Source organism: Bos mutus, chromosome 1 (genome assembly GCF_027580195.1).
Source record: "Bos mutus isolate GX-2022 chromosome 1, NWIPB_WYAK_1.1, whole genome shotgun sequence".
Classification (NCBI taxonomy): domain Eukaryota; kingdom Metazoa; phylum Chordata; class Mammalia; order Artiodactyla; family Bovidae; genus Bos; species Bos mutus.
Window position 1 is genome coordinate 128,549,429 of NC_091617.1, and position 16,556 is coordinate 128,565,984.

Consider the following 16,556-nt stretch of genomic DNA (forward strand, 5'->3'; position numbering starts at 1 on the left):
TCACCCACTCCAGTGTTCTTGCCTGGAGAATCCCAGGGACAGGGGAGCCTTGTGGGCTGCCATCTATGGGGTCGCACAGAGTCAGACATGACTGAAGCGACTTAGCAGCACATCAAAATAACCACGAATAGTTAATAAAATGAGGCCTAGAAAACCACTTATCGTGAGATACTCAAATCTGTGTTTAAATGCAGGATAAAAACATTAAAGACATCTTAGGAAATGGGGGCACTGATACTTAGATGAAAACCAGCTCTTTCAGGGTGTGTGTGTGTGTATGTTTTCTTCTTTAAATATGATAGTTACTTTTGCCTGTACTATCAAATAATGAGAAAACATGTACACAATAAGATGATTCTCTTTAAAAAATCTCTGTATTGAATACTGTTTAGATTTTTATGACCATTATCATTGATTGTGTATCTGTGCTCGGGGAAAATTAAGGATGAGTTATTGTTTTCCACTAATAAGAGTGTTTTCTGTGTATTGACTATAGAATAAAACTTGTGTACAGACACTGGAGGGACATGCCCAAAATGTGTCTTGTGCCAGTTTTCATCCTGAGCTGCCCATTATCATCACAGGTTCAGAAGATGGTAAGTTAGAAATGTATATTTATTCCTATGCTTATCATTCATTGCTGAGTGGATACGTAAGCCAGCTTAGTGCCCTACACTTTCATTGGAAGTTTCAAAAGATTTTGCTATTTTTTAATAGAGTAGATTACTTAAGCTATAGTAGAGTACAAGGACATTGTTACTATCATTATCATCATCATGATTCTGATGTGTTTTGACTCTGTTAGGTACATAAGAGGACACCTAGAAGTGCTAGGGGAAGACGGAAAAAGCCTGTGCTTTGGAGTCTGAAATCCTGGGATCAGATTCAGGCTCTGCCACTTCATAGATGTGTGGTTTAGATACATTATGAAATGGGAATAGATATACCTGCCTCATAGGATCATAGTGCAAGGATGTGGAGAAATAACATAGAAAGCATCTGGCATGTAGTAGGCACTGTACCCAGGAATCCTGTCATTATTTCACACATAAAAATGACATTTCTTTGTTTTAGCTTGTTATGTACTTTCTATTATATGTTTATGTTGCTCTATAAAGTCACAGACTACAGATCAAAAATGAAGCTTCCAGGAAGTGTGTTGTGTTTGAATATAAAGACTTCCACGTGGCTGGTCCACCTGACAGTTCACTTTTGGGTATTCAAGTCAAATGGCTGATTCACATTGTTTTTTCAGGAACTGTGCGTATTTGGCATTCAAGCACCTATCGCCTTGAGAGTACTTTGAATTATGGAATGGAGAGAGTATGGTGTGTGGCCAGCCTGCGAGGGTCCAATAACGTTGCTTTGGGCTATGATGAAGGGAGCATCATTGTTAAGGTAATCTCTCATTGCACTGTCTCTGAATAGGGTATACAGGGGGAGCAGTTTTCTTCTAAGTCACCAGCTTTGTTAAACTGGCACTCTGTCATTGAGCTATGTACTTAAAAGAGATTAGGTACTGGCGAGGAGAGTTAAGTGGAAGAAAGGAGCCCTCCATTAAATGAAAATAGAAAATGTTTATTTTGTTGTAGTTTCATTTGTTCTCCTTTTTGTGGCTAAAAGTCATTTGTCATTCCTCCAGCTTGGTCGGGAGGAACCTGCCATGTCCATGGATGCCAATGGAAAGATAATCTGGGCCAAACATTCAGAAGTCCAGCAGGCCAACCTAAAAGCAATGGGAGATGCTGAAATTAAAGATGGAGAAAGACTGCCACTGGCAGTAAAAGATATGGGCAGTTGTGAAATATACCCTCAGACTATTCAGCACAATCCTAACGGGCGGTAAGCTACCACCAGAATCTCCCTCTGGACCTCTGTGTGTGTTTGCATATCCACAGCTTGTCTCGCAGCCCTGCCTGTGATGCGCATTCCTCATGGAGCTTTTGCCCTGCCTCACAGTCCTCAACACAGTGGCAGGCAGCCAGGCCTGTTGATCTTGTCTGCATGCACAGTGAAGCATAATTGCCTTCCTGGCCTTTCCCACTACACAGTTTTGAACAGTGAAATAGTTTGTGTTGACTCTGTTTCATATGTGTTGGTATGCGTCCATATGACATGTCCTTATGCTCTTTCAAGGGCAAGAATCCTGTTTTACCCAAGACTTAGTAGGTGCTCTCTACATATTTGCTGACTCATTGCTCTTAAGAAGAGTTGTGAGGTCTTTGTCTTTTGAAAAAGTTTTGGGAAAGGTAATAATTCTGCTTCTTCTCTGTAATTTGTACCATCAGCTTTGTTTCTCCCTTAAGATTTGTAAAGCACTGAACATCTTGTTTCTCATACAATGAGTTTAAACGTGTAAGCTTTAAAAATTATTTTAAAGTAGATCTGAGCATTTTATAATGCTGTCCTGAGTATTAAAAAAGACCAAGTATATAAACCAAGTATGCTGCCTTGTTCAGTAAATGGTCTCCATAATTACTTGCAATAAAGTTTTCTTATGAAGAATAAGAACACATTACATATTTTCCCCTTAATATCATAAAACAATTTTTGCTTAAGTTTTACATTTCACCTTTGGCAGTCTAATAACAGCCAATATGTCTGTTGAGAAAGTTTTGACCATGCAACATTCTTTTTTTCTTATCAAATGTTAAAAATACCCTGTTTATTACAAATATCATAAATTTAACAGTCATTGAAAAGTGGGGTAAGATATTTTCATTTATTTGAATGATCAGCTTTAAAGTGATGGTAGCCTTGCAAGAAGGTCATGCCTTCTTATTGTGTAGATGTAATGAGCAAAATGCCAGGTATCTGAGTACTCAACAAATGCTAGTTGAATTATTGGAGTCCTCTCCTATACGTCTCCAGCCTTTCTTATCTTCCTGACCCTTTGTTTGTAAGAGAGGCCATTGCAATAATATTTTCAGCAGTAACCCCATCTTCATAATCTGCTTTTGATTTGTTAGGTGTAGTATTTTTGTCTAGCTCTGTATTCCAAGAAATATATAACTTTAAAAGATATTAGGTTCATTTGTAACAGTCAACTGAACTAACATTTGTTATTAGAAATATTTCACCATATTAGAAACAAGATAAATCATTGTTTCTTAACTTCTGCATGTCATTGGTCCTCTGTACTTCTCCCCACCCTGGCTTTTCTAACTTGTAGGTTTGTTGTGGTGTGTGGTGACGGCGAGTACATCATCTACACGGCAATGGCACTGAGGAACAAGAGCTTTGGGTCTGCCCAGGAGTTCGCGTGGGCCCACGACTCTTCAGAGTAAGTTTTGTCTGTGTCATATCAGCTGCCCCTGATAACCAGTGGGCATTCTGTATGCAGCTGTATTGAAGAGGTCTGCAAGGCTCAGTAGGCTGTGCTTCTCCATGTTGAAGACCAGTTCTCACCAGACCTGTGTTGGAGGATTAGTCAGGGGCAAATATGCAGCATGAGCTGCATTTAACATTTTATACTCGGTTTTGAGCTGGCTCACTCAATCTGACCCAATAATAAACTGGGGACCCAACACCTATTTTTTCTTGGTGGAGCCCATGGCAGGGCTGAAGGCAGAGTAGTCCCTCAGATAAAGACCTTGGCAGGTCCCACCTCCCCCCTCAGAACCTGCATCCTGAGCTGCTGCTGCTGCCCTCATCTGAACCACTTGGAGAGATACTAGATTCTAATGTAATCATGATAAAAACTTAATGAATCTGTGATAAAACATCACAGAAATGATGATGTTACTTATCTCCCATTCTTAAATTCTGTCTGAATTCAAAATGTTCATAAAATTGTCTCGTTAAAAACAGAAAAAAATCTACCTCTCAATATTATACTAGATATTTACTGACTGGTTCCTTTTTGATTCCTGTTTGGTGCATGTAATAAACATGGGGGTTTTGGTTTTTTCCAGACTACACACTGAGTTACATCTTCATAGTTTTCTTGGTTTTGTTTTCTCCGTATTTTGTGTTGCCTCTTCTGCCAACAGTGGGCAACTTAGGCCTCAGCATTGCTCAGTAAGATGCATGCTTTTTAGTTTTTAACAAAAAGGTCCCTGAGAGGTAAGATCTTTTCATCAGTTTCCTAAATAAACTCATTTATGCACAGTTCCATATACTAAAAAGTACTTTGTTACCGTGAGCACGGTTATGGTTTGTGACTTGCCATACCTCTCTCAGCACACGTCTCCCTCTGTTTTGATAGTTCCCTCTTTTCAGGTTTATCCAGCCCAGGCCCTCCCTGTTCAGCATCTTTCCTATTGGAGCAAAGTACTTATTCCATCCCTTTCTCATAATACTCTTGAATATCCAGCCATAGCCCCCTTCCAAGAGAGAAGCCAGAGTATACACAATTTATAAGTTGTTGCTAAGCATGACTGACCTAGTGAGCCACTTATAAAAGTTTTTGTTTTTTTAAGTTACTTTTTATTGAGGAATAATTTATACAAAATAAAAGGCACTGTTTTAAGTGTATCTTTCAGCGAATTTGGACACATGGATGTAACCTGTAACCACCAGCACAGTCAACATTTCTGTCACCTCAAAAACAATCCCCTTGTTTCTCTTATAGGCAGCACCCCACCCTTGTTCCCCACTAGATTAGATTTGTCTTCTTTAGGATTTCATCAGTGGAGTTGTGCGGTATATACTTGTCGTCTGGCTTGTTTTGCTCAGCATAATGTATTTGAGCTGCATCCATGTTATTACATGGGCTTCCCGGATTGCTCAGTGATAACGAATCTGCCTGCGATGCAGGATATGTGCAGGTTTGATCTCTTATCTGGGAATATCCCCTGGAGAAGGAAATGGCTACCCACTCCAGTATTTTTGCCTGTGGAATCCCATGGACAGAGGAGCCTGGCAGGCTACAGTCTGGGGTTGCAAAGAGTCAAACACGACTGAGCGACTAAACAGCAACTTACGGTTGCATGGATCAATAACTGGTTCCCTTTTTGGCAGAGTAGTATTCCATTGTATGCATAGACCACAGTTGGTTTACTCATTCACCTGTTGAAGGACATTTGGATCTTTTAAAATGGTTTGTAAGCCCTAGTAATTTGTGTAATAGACATTGTGAAGCCTGTTCATTATTTGTCCAACTGTAAGCAGTTCACTGATCTCTTAGGAAAAAAATATATTAGTGAATCTTCAGATATTAATTTTATATTTTTGTGTAATTCACTACTTAAATACATTTGAAGATACTTGTAATATTTGGTGGAATTACAGTGTAGTACATATGTAATAGGCTATAATTGCTTTCCTTTTCCCCCTAGGTATGCAATAAGAGAGAGCAACAGTGTTGTAAAGATATTTAAGAACTTTAAGGAAAAAAAATCATTTAAACCAGACTTTGGAGCTGAAAGTAAGTGCTGTTTATATATGATACAATTTTAGAAACTTTGTAATGCCACAAAAACATCTAAAGATCTGAAAATATTTTGTTGTTCTTTGTAGGTATCTATGGAGGCTTCTTACTGGGAGTCAGGTCTGTAAATGGTTTAGCTTTCTATGACTGGGAAAATACGGAACTCATACGCAGAATTGAAATTCAACCCAAACACGTGAGCTTCCGTCTTTGCTGTTTTTGGAATGTACCTCTTTGTGACAAACTCTGGGTCCCTGAGGCCAAGAAATACCCTGGTACCCTGCTGTCCCTGTCCCATTGTGATGGACATGGGGCCATTTACCTCGGGATTGCTTTTAAAAGGAGGATTGGGGTATTTGAATAAGGTAGTAGATGTTGGGCTTTTTGAAAAGTATAAAGAGTTGTACAAATGCCAAGTGCTAGTCGTATTTTAAATGGCTTTAATGCTTTGAAGACGAAAAGTCAATGAGTTCTTCACGTGGCAAGACCTGCAAGTCTCCCACTCAGTTCAGAAAGCCTTTGCCTACGTTATCTGATAACGGCTGTTTAAACTTTAGGTGGCCGTTCACCAGTGATGGTTTTCTACCTTTAGATCTGCCTGCTTCTTTGAGAGCTTTCATTGTCAGGAAGTTATCTCTGGAGACAGATATCTCCCAGGGTCCTGGTTCTGATTGCTAGTGTCTGCATTGTCTCAGCAAGGGAGGCATCATCCTCAAGGGGGCAGACATCGGTTCCTGAAACCAATTGATGAGAAAAAGTACTCTATTTTATCTATAAAACATAGATGTTCATATGTTCATACATGTTATGTGTTTGTAAACTGTGTGTATGTTTATGTATTACATAATGTATAGATGGATAGTGGGCGTCCTGGGTGGCTCAGTTGGTAAAGAATCTGCCTGCAACGTAGGAGACCTGAGTTTGATCCCTGAGTTGGAAAGATCCCCTGGAGAAGGGAACGGCTACCCACTTCAGTATTCTTGCCTGGAGAATTCCAGGGACAGAGGAGCCTGGTAGGCTACTGTCCATGGGGCCGCAAAGAGTCGGACACGACTGAGCAACTTTCACTTTCAGATGTGTAGTATCTGTGATATTAAAACTTCATAAAGGAAAGTGGGAAAAAAATGCCTAAAAAAGGTTTGGTGTGGGGGTCATAATGGGGGGGGGGGGGAGAGACACTGTTGTAGAGCAGCTAGAAATAGTCTGTACTCCTCTGAATCTCACTTACTGCCAGCACTTACTGCCAGCGCTCCTTCCTGCCTCCCTAGGGCTTTCCATTTCTGTAAATAAAATAGCAGCGCCCTGTCCAACCTCCCAAGTGTGTGTGTGTGTGTATCAGATTAAGTGCTTACTTTTTATTCTAATGTAAGAAGATAAATCTTGTAGGAAACAGCATATGCAGTTTGTCACATTCACATAGACTCCAAAATCATTTATCTGTGTTTTTGTTTGTCATGTCACAGATTTTCTGGTCTGACTCTGGAGAGCTAGTCTGTATTGCAACTGAGGAGTCATTTTTTATCCTTAAATATCTGTCAGAAAAAGTCTTGGCTGCACAGGAAACACATGAAGGAGTTACTGAAGATGGCATTGAAGATGGTTTTGAGGTAATTGCATCAGTGAAACTTTAGCTTTGTTTTTAAACAAATTATGTACTTACAGCTGAACTTCACTCAGTGTAACATTTTATTGTAAATTAGGTTTGGGAAAACTTAATAAACACTTAAGGAGTTATGGTAAAATGTGGAAATTAAAGTCTTGGCTCAAAGATCAGGGTCTGAAAGTATTTGTTAAAAGAGATTTGTGCTTTGATTATAGGAAATCTTTAGACCAGCTTTGACAGTTTTTCAGTAAGGAAGTTAGAAGTTGTTACGATCCTAAGACAGTTTAGTTAGAGTTATTTAAAATGGGTTTTCAAGCAGAGGGAGCCTATCCTGGTACTCTCTGATGACTTAGAGGGGTGGAACTTGGTGAGGAAGGGATGGAAGCTCAAGAGGGAGAAGATATATATATTAATTATGGCTGATTCACTTTGTTGTACTGCAAAAACCAATACAATATTGTAAAGCAATTTTCCTCCATTTAAAAAATAAATTGAAAGTCTATAATTATCTTTAAAAAAATAAATTAAATGAACTTCCAAATATAAAGATAAATCATCCATGGTAGAGGTGTCTTAGAAGATTTTGTGAAATACTTATTATGCCAGTCTCATGTATGTTAGAAATTTCAATCAGCACTTTCTTAGATTATAGCTTTAACTCAACAGTAAGACTTTATAGATGCTCATTCAGGAATCTGTTCTTAAATGAAGAAAGAAGATAGACGTTCCAAGAAAGATTTTCTTTCTTGAAATAGGATTCTTTCTTTGCATCTCTTTTTCTATCCATCACCCCTAATTACATTCAGTTTTTTGTTATTGAAAGTTTGTTATTTGTTGTTGAATAAGATAATAACAGGCTTCATTTTCTTTCTGTAGGTTCTTGGTGAGATTCAGGAAATTGTGAAAACAGGGCTGTGGGTAGGCGATTGCTTCATTTACACAAGTTCTGTGAACAGATTAAATTATTATGTCGGAGGAGAAATAGTCACCATTGCCCACTTGGACAGGTAGCTGACTATCGTTTTGCTTTTGTTTTTAATATCCTAAATTTAAAAGTATACTTTAAAAATAAAACCAGTTGCTGGCTTGTAACAATGATAGGCCTGGTTTTTCAGTGTTATGGTTTTAATAGGTGGCAATTTGCTAACTAAAACTGCATCAATCAAATGAAAAGATTTTGAGCAAGAAGCAGAGGGAAGAAGGGAGGGAGAGAGTATGTACTGATCTGGGCTTAATTCTAAATTAGTTTCCATTTCTCTTACAGGACAATGTATCTCCTGGGCTATATTCCTAAAGACAACAGGCTTTATCTGGGGGATAAGGAACTGAACATCGTTAGCTACTCCCTGCTGGTTTCAGTGCTGGAGTACCAGACAGCCGTCATGCGGAGGGACTTCAGCATGGCCGATAAGGTCCTCCCGACCATCCCGAAAGAGCAGAGGACCAGAGTTGCACACTTCTTGGAAAAGCAGGTAAGGGGGGTTGTTTGTTTATTTATGTGTGTTTTTAAAGCCAGCAATTTGAAAGAATGTTTGTATGAGTTTGAACTTTCTTTCTTTATTGTCACTGTAATTGTTTCCTTATGGCAGTGGACTTTCTCTTATAAATTTAGGTCACTTAGTAATATGCTTCCTTCTCCTTTCTCATTGTCCTTCATATCCCCTTTATATGTTGAAGGTGATTTATTAGTCTTCCCTTTCTCTAGACTTCTTTTCCATTCTATGAGTATTTTCATTTCTATGCTGTATTTTTCTCTATCCTAGCTAGCTTCTCTCTTTCTGTAAAATACACATAAAATTTATCATTAGTGATGAGCGTTTTCCTTAAAGTAGCATTTTTATAATCAGAGTTTGTTTATTCTTGAAACATAGTTGATTTACAGTGTTGTGCCTGTCTGCTGTGTATGACTCAGTTATACACATATATACATTCTTTTTTTATAATCTTTTCCGTTGTGGCTTATCGCAGAATATTGAGTATAGTTCTCTGTGCTGTACAGTAGGGTGTTGTCTATCCATTCTGTACAAAATGGTTTGCACCTGCCAACCCCAAACTCCTAGTCCATCTCTGTCCCTCTCCCCTCCTTGGCAACCACAAATCTGTTCTCTGTGTCTATGAATCTGTTTCTGTTTCTTAAATAGGTTCATTTGTGCCATATTTTAATTCCACATATAAGTGATACTATGTGATATTTGTCTTTGTCTTTCTGACTTACTTCACTTAGTATGATAATCTCTAGATCCACTGGCATTATTTCATTCTATTTATGGCTGTGTAGTATACCATTGTATCTATGTACCACATCTTTATCTAGTCCTCTGTCGGTGGACATTTCAGTTGTTTCTGACTCTTGTGAAAAGTGCTGCTTTAAAATCCAAGTTACGTGCACAAAAGCTTTGGAAGGCTTAGGAGAACACAGCCCTCTCCCTTCTCTCATTTACGCTCCCTAGTGGTAATCACTTAATTCTTTTAGCTGACTATTGGCATTTATTTCCACATGTCTAACATGCTTATTATGGAGAAGGCAATGGCACCCCACTCCAGTACTCTTGCCTGGAAAATCCCATGGACGGAGGAGCCTGGTAGGCTGCAGACCATGGGGTCGCCAAGACTCAGACACGACTGAGCGACTTCACTTTGACTTTTCACTTTCATGCATTGGAGAAGGAAATGGCAACCCACTCCAGTGTTCTTGCCTGGAGAATCCCAGGGACGGAGGAGCCTGGTGGGCTGCCGTCTATGGGGTCGCACAGAGTCGGACACGACTGACATGACTTAGTAGCAACATGCTTATTATATTGCTGTTTCTCAGTTTTAGGTATTTTTTGGGACCTCCCACTCTGTAGAAAATGAAGAATTTATCTTTCTTTCACTCCCCCTGCTTCAACAACTTACATGCCACTTAAATCGTTACATCATAATTTTGATTAGATCAGTATCCATTGTTTATATTATTATGACTATTTAAACCCTGTTGACAGCTGAGCCATATTATAGCTTCCCCTTTTTTCAGTTGTTTTCCCTGAGTTAATAACTGATTCTTTTATTAACGTTGCTTATTTCTCTATGTGTTTAGGGTTATTTTTCCTACTTTGCTGCTTCTCCAGACTTCCTTGCTATCTCCTTTCAGTGTGTTCAGTCTCCTTCAGGCTCAGCTGACTTTTTCCCTCATCATGAGTATCCCCTCCCCATCATGTTGGGGCCTCCCTTCGGCTTGAGCCATTGTTTCCTATATCCCCTATCTTCTTTCCTGGTTTACTCCCTCATTTTGCTGGAGTATGTCCTTCAGTAGTTTTCTGAGAAAAGGGTTTTTTATTGATAGGAAGTAAATGTTTTTGTGACCTTGAATATCTGAAAGTGCCATTGTTCTACCCTAGAACATATTTGGCCACTTAATTGGATATAGAATTCTAAGTTGGAGATAGTTTTCTCTCAGAATTTTGAAGAAAAAATTCTATTTTGTCTTCTGGTTTCTAGTTATTGTTGAAGTCTAAACCATTTATATTCCTGAGTCTCGGTGCCTGATCTGTTTTTTTCTCTTTGGAAGCTTTTTGGATCTTGCTCCTGTTGTTCTGTAATGTTATCATGATGGTGGGCCCTGGCTTAGGAGTCAGTCATCATTCATTCTGCTAGGTATTAGATGAGCTCTCTTAATTGGAAGATCATTCCTTCATTTTTGAGAGATTTTGTTGAATCATGTTTCTGTTGATTTCCTTCCTATGTTTTCCATATTCTCTCTGTGGAACTGTTATTCAGATGTTGGACTTCTTGGCACTGGTTTTCTCATTTTGTTATTCTTGGACTTTTAAAATCTTGTTTATTGATCAGAGTTTCTCTTCATACCCTCTGTTAGGGTATAAGTGATAGTTGGAGTTTTCTTTTTCCCTTATTGGTATGCTTTCTTCAGATTACTGTTACTGGTCCTGCTATTATTGGTTTGATTTCTGTCTTTCCTTTTAAAGATTTTCCTCAGGTATCTGATGATCTTTGAGCACTCCTTTAAGAGTGGAGGTCTAAGAAGCAGGTCAAAAGATCTGAGTTCATGGGTGAACTTATTGAGTATGAACTTAAAATATGTGATGTGGCTGGGCCAATTGATTGGGAAACCTCAATGTCAGTTTCTTCATGTAATGAATTTGTTCATTTAGTAAATTTAATGAGCACTTAATATTGTACCAAGCACTGCTCAGGCTGGCATATGACCCTCATTGACATTTTAGTATTTTTAAGTCTAGCCCCTTGGGTTAGTTTACAGAGAAGCTCCCCAATCACCACCATTCTGGGGGTGGGGGTGGGGGTGCGGTGGGTAGAGTACAGCTTGATGTCTCAGTATTTAGTATTTCAAACATTTAGTTAAGTATCCATTCTCATAATCTCCTGTTTTCCTTTTGCCACTCGGTATTCCTTCTGGGTGTGTAGGTATCCCTCAGGCTGGAGACCCTCTAGTTTACCTTCTCTAGACATCAAGCCTCGTCTTCCATGTGTGTTGAGAGGATGTGGGGAGGCGTGAGGACCTGGGGTGTCTAACTGCTTCTTATATAGACCTAGGCAGTTTGATTTCTTTGCTGGCTTTAACACTGCCCTTCACAAGACACAGCTGAGGTGTGAATTGAGTTATTTCTATGCTGTCTTGACTCCTGGTTTAGTCTTCTCTGGTGTTTTAACTGAATGTTTATTTCAGTAAGTTTAACTCCTTCACCAGCTTTCAAGCTTCACAAAGTGTTGTTATTAAGACTGATTTCTCCTCTGCCTTTTTATGTGTCCTTGGGAGTTTGTGCTTTAAAGAAGAATCCCTTTAGTGTCATTTCAGTGGAGATTTGGTGGAAAACAAAAGTAAACATATATAGTCCACCTCATTTCATTTGCTTCGCCCTCACCTATATATGACTAGTACTATGGATTATCTATCCTCCACTCTTGGATTGTATGTTGTCTGCATTAGTGCTAGGGGAGAAAAGGAGTAATGCAGATTATTCAGAATTTCTTGTTACCTTGTACCTCAGGGGTGAGTGGAGGGAGGGGCAGCTTGTATAGTCTGGGAACTTATTTTGAACACAGTGATACAGCCATGCTGACTATTTAGTGAGACAGAACTGTCCAATTTCTGCATCCTGACTTAACAGCATTCACCCTCAGTCTGAGGAAGTCTTCTGCAGCTTGAACTTTTTGTCTCATTATACCAATCCCCTGGAGCTGAAGAATTTGCCCATAGGGCAGACCCCATCAGCACCGTATTGTGGGAGAAGCTAATATAGTGATTATAGTAGTTGGCTTAAAAGCTTGTTTCTGATGGCTGACTGGAGCATGGGAAGGAGGTTTTAGACTTCTGCCCTCTGGAATACTTGCTGAAGAGTAAACTGGACATGAGACCAACAGTAAAGGCATAGGTAACACCCAGGCAGTGTCTGGACCTGAAGGCAAAATGTTTGCTAAATGACCTGCGGATGATTGAAAATCGTAAAGTTTTACATTTGATTTTCCTTTCTTTGAGGCCCAGGACTAGATCTCTAAGGCCCAGCTTGGGCAATTACAGACAGCTAGGTGTACACTACTGTGCCTTTTCTTTTTTAAATGGCCAGTCAACTTTCTAGAATCATTTTTGATATTTACTTTTATACTTCTAAATTTTACTAGTTGTTGTTTTACTTGAGTTTATCAAGCATTGGTCAGCTTCCATGCTTAGAAAACAGGCGTGCAACTGAATTTTGTCTTTCCTGTATGTTCTTACCAGTTGATTTAATGGCTCCTTAATTTTTCTGTCTTCTTATTGAAGAGTAGTTGTTGTTATTGTTACTTTTGTTTAAGTAACAGGGCTTCCAATGTCGGCAGCGTATTTAGTTTTGAGGGGAAAATGGATTATTTGCCATGTGTGTGCACTGTATATGTAGACTACACACACAGGTTTTGCTGTACATAAACACACACACATATCTTATCTGTTCAGGGCTTCAAGCAGCAAGCTCTTACAGTTTCCACAGACCCTGAGCATCGCTTTGAACTTGCTCTTCAGCTTGGAGAACTAAAAATTGCATACCAGTTAGCAGTGGAAGCAGAGGTATGTACTAATTTATCATTTTTTGTAACTGATGGAAAGGTCAGTAGATATTTGTATGTGTTTAGTGTAGGTTGTGTTATTTAACTTTTCTGAAATGCAAATTAGTAACTAATTTTGGTGAGGTTATTGCCTCTCTTTGGTCTTTTTAAAAATGATTAATTCTATATTCTTATTAATATATTCTTAGCATTCTAATTTAAGCTAAAGTTTTTTGTTTTTTTAATCTTAACATGGGATCTATTTTGGAAGAGAAGAATAGCTGGAAGATAGTAGATAAAGGAATCTGGAACTCTCAAATAATGCAGACAAGCAGTAATGTGTCAGTATCCCAAACTAGTGAGGAAGATGTTAGTTTTAAAGAAGGGTTCTGACATTTTGAATTTAATGACATTTTTATGGATCCTATATTGAGGGCTCCAGTTATGGTTTCAGTCTAGCTTTTACAGGTGAATTCATTTCAGATGTACTAAAGAAATTTTAGCTATGTTAAGATTATCCAAATGAGCAGCATTTTATTTGATTTCTGAGACACTACCAAATGACAGAAATAATATTTATTATTAAATATTTAAGGACATAAAATCTTTTTCTATTCTTTTTAAAAAGGGTTATAAATCATTCCTTAAATTACAATCTAATCACCTGAAAACTTATTAGTTTTAGTTTCACTATATAATTACAAGATAAAAATATAATGGGCTAATTATTCATACAGCATTAAAATTGATTTGTGTTTGAATTAATTTTGTGTATGTGAATAATTTCCATTTCCTAATTACATATTTTGTCATTCTGTTCTTATTTTGATTGACAGAACCAACTTAACAAGCACAGCTCAGTATACATAAAACATGTATTTTATAATTATAGAAAATATAAAATTGTCAGCACAGTAATGCTCAGATTAACAGAATAATGTTGGTATTGGAAATTCAGATGTTGATTTAAAAGATATTTTAATGTGGAAACTCTTTCTTACAGTCAGAACAGAAGTGGAAACAGCTTGCTGAACTTGCCATTAGTAAATGCCAGTTTGGCCTAGCCCAGGAGTGCCTGCATCATGCACAGGACTATGGGGGTCTGCTGCTTTTGGCCACTGCCTCTGGTAATGCTAGTATGGTGAACAAGCTAGCAGAGGGCGCAGAGAGAGACGGCAAGAATAATGTGGCATTCATGAGCTACTTTTTACAGGGCAAGTAAGTATTAACCCACGGTCTAAAGGCAGGCAGAGTAATGAGAAGCACTGTCTGCACTGACTTTTGAGGGTGGTCTTTCGAGAGCAACGTGAAGAGGAAACCCTGGAGAGTGAACATGCCTGGCCAGGGGGTATTGCTGGTAGGAGCAGGCAGGGGGACAGGGCTGCTTCAGCAAAGGATGCTTTTACCACAGTTTGTCTAAATGTTTGAGCAGAGTTGAGCTTCAGAGAAGAGAAATGTTAAACCCCTTTCTCAATAGCCCTGCCACTTCCTGGCTAAGGTATTTTATTTAATGACAGCAAGAGGCTGTCATTTGGTACCTGAATGGCAGGTGATTTTGCCCAAATTGAATAATTCTGATCTGTTTACAACAAAAAATCCAAAAGGGGGATCAGGATGCTAGTTACTAGTTACTAGCTAGTTACTTTTAGATTTGCATTTAAAGCATTAAAATGTCATATATTTTCAAAAGTGTAGCAGTTAGTACATATCAGATCTTTTCATTAGTTGACCATTATGAAATAAAATGCAAAAGTATTCATTAATTTTGCCTTACAGACTTTCTGAACCTCACAGTTCATCATAAAAACTTTGGTATAAAATACATACACATTCAAAGTTTTTATGATGAACTGTGAGGTTCAGAAAGTCTGTAAGGCAAAATTAATGAATACTTTTGCATTTTATTTCATAATGGTCAACTAATGAAAAGATCTGATGACACCCTACTCCAGTACTCTTGCCTGGAAAATCCCATGGACGGAGGAGCCTGGTGGGCTACAGTCCATGGGGTCGCTAAGGGTTGGACAACTGAGCGAATTCACTTTCACTTTTCACTTTCATGCATTGGAGAAGGAAATGGCAACCCACTCCAGTGTTCTTGCCTGGAGAATCCCAGGGATGCCAGAGCCTGGTGGGCTGCCGTCTATGGGGTCGCACAGAGTCGGACACGACTGACACGACTTAGCAGCAGCAGCAGCAACAGCATGCATACATTTATATACCTGTGAGAAAAGGTCTGGGCTTCCCTGGTGGCTCAGTGGTAAACAACCTGCTTGCCAATGCTGGAGACATGGGTTAGATTCCTGGGTTGGGAAGATCCCCTGGAGAAGGAAATGGCAACCCACTCCAGTATTTTTGCCTGGTAAATCCCATGGACAGAGGAGCCTGGTGGGCTTCAGCCCATGGGGTCGCAAAAGAATCCGACACGACCGAGCAACTTAACAAGAATAGGTCCACTGTTTTTTGGCTGCACTGGGTCTGTCTCTGAGCAGGGGCTTTCTCCAGCTGCAGTGAGTGAGGACCACTATAGTTGTGGTGCACTAGCTTCTCACTGTGATGGCTTCTCTCACCGGGGAGCAGGGACTCTAGAGCATGGGGGCTTCAATAGTTGTGGCACATGGGCTCAGCTGCCCTGCAACACATCCCCCCTGCATTGGCAGGCAGATTCTTAACCATTGGCCCACCACGGAAGTCTGGTTCTACTTTTCTTATCAATTATTCAAAAACCCAAAAAATTCTGAAGAGAGTTATTTGGTGGCATAATCAGACCTAAACTCTTAAGTTGTTAGTTGTTTTTAATGTTTTTATGCCACTTGGTATGTTTTTATTGTATTTAGTAGTCACGTGTTTTTTGCAGAATATTAACGTTTGTGACTTTGGTGCTGAGGATATTATGTAATATATGGCATATTACTTTGTAATATCCAAGTATTACCTTTTTAAAATAAAAAAAAATTCTTAATTCTAAAACACAGTATCCACTTTATCAAACTTACACAGGAAAAAACTGAAATAAAGAGAATGGACACTTGGATATTTTCCTACTGGGCACCACTGCATTGTCTAGCACTGTTCATCTTAGAGATGCTGCCCTCAGCAATATACTTGAGAAACGAGTTTCTCCTCTGTATCTCCTGAAGCCCTTAAATGTGTTCGTATCAGCTACCTTGTCTTAAAAAGCCCCTTTAGTCTGCCTAGGACAGTGAAGCAGATTGAAAATGGTCACAAAAGCTATCTTATTTCTCACACTCCTGGAGTCCATTATGTAACTCACAGGTGATAAGTTAATGGCTCAGTGACAGAAAAGAGGTATACATGTGGGAGCTGGAGAGGGAATGCTGACTTTGCAGCACTAAATTCACATTTCTCTAATGTGCTAAGTGCCATTATTACGGTGTTTATTCATGGTAACAGTGCCTGTCTTTAATCTGTAGGCTTGATGCTTGCCTGGAGCTTTTGATTAGAACTGGACGACTGCCAGAAGCTGCCTTCCTGGCACGGACTTACCTACCCAGTCAGGTTTCAAGGTACAGACTTTTCATTTTGGGA

General features: G+C 39.1%; 1 protein-coding gene across 1 annotated transcript in view; it reads left to right on the top strand.

The window, feature by feature from the left end:
• Nucleotides 1-16,556, top strand: part of COPB2 (COPI coat complex subunit beta 2) — a 32,980-nt gene that overhangs the window by 15,110 nt on the left and 1,314 nt on the right. Inside the window, exons 7-18 of the mRNA XM_005904355.2 lie at nt 497-596; nt 1,256-1,398; nt 1,643-1,842; nt 3,173-3,283; nt 5,280-5,368; nt 5,461-5,567; nt 6,835-6,978; nt 7,851-7,981; nt 8,239-8,446; nt 12,919-13,029; nt 14,011-14,225; nt 16,442-16,534. Coding sequence (XP_005904417.1) covers nt 497-596; nt 1,256-1,398; nt 1,643-1,842; nt 3,173-3,283; nt 5,280-5,368; nt 5,461-5,567; nt 6,835-6,978; nt 7,851-7,981; nt 8,239-8,446; nt 12,919-13,029; nt 14,011-14,225; nt 16,442-16,534 — 1,652 coding nt within the window. The remainder of the gene's footprint in view (nt 1-496; nt 597-1,255; nt 1,399-1,642; nt 1,843-3,172; nt 3,284-5,279; nt 5,369-5,460; nt 5,568-6,834; nt 6,979-7,850; nt 7,982-8,238; nt 8,447-12,918; nt 13,030-14,010; nt 14,226-16,441; nt 16,535-16,556) is intronic.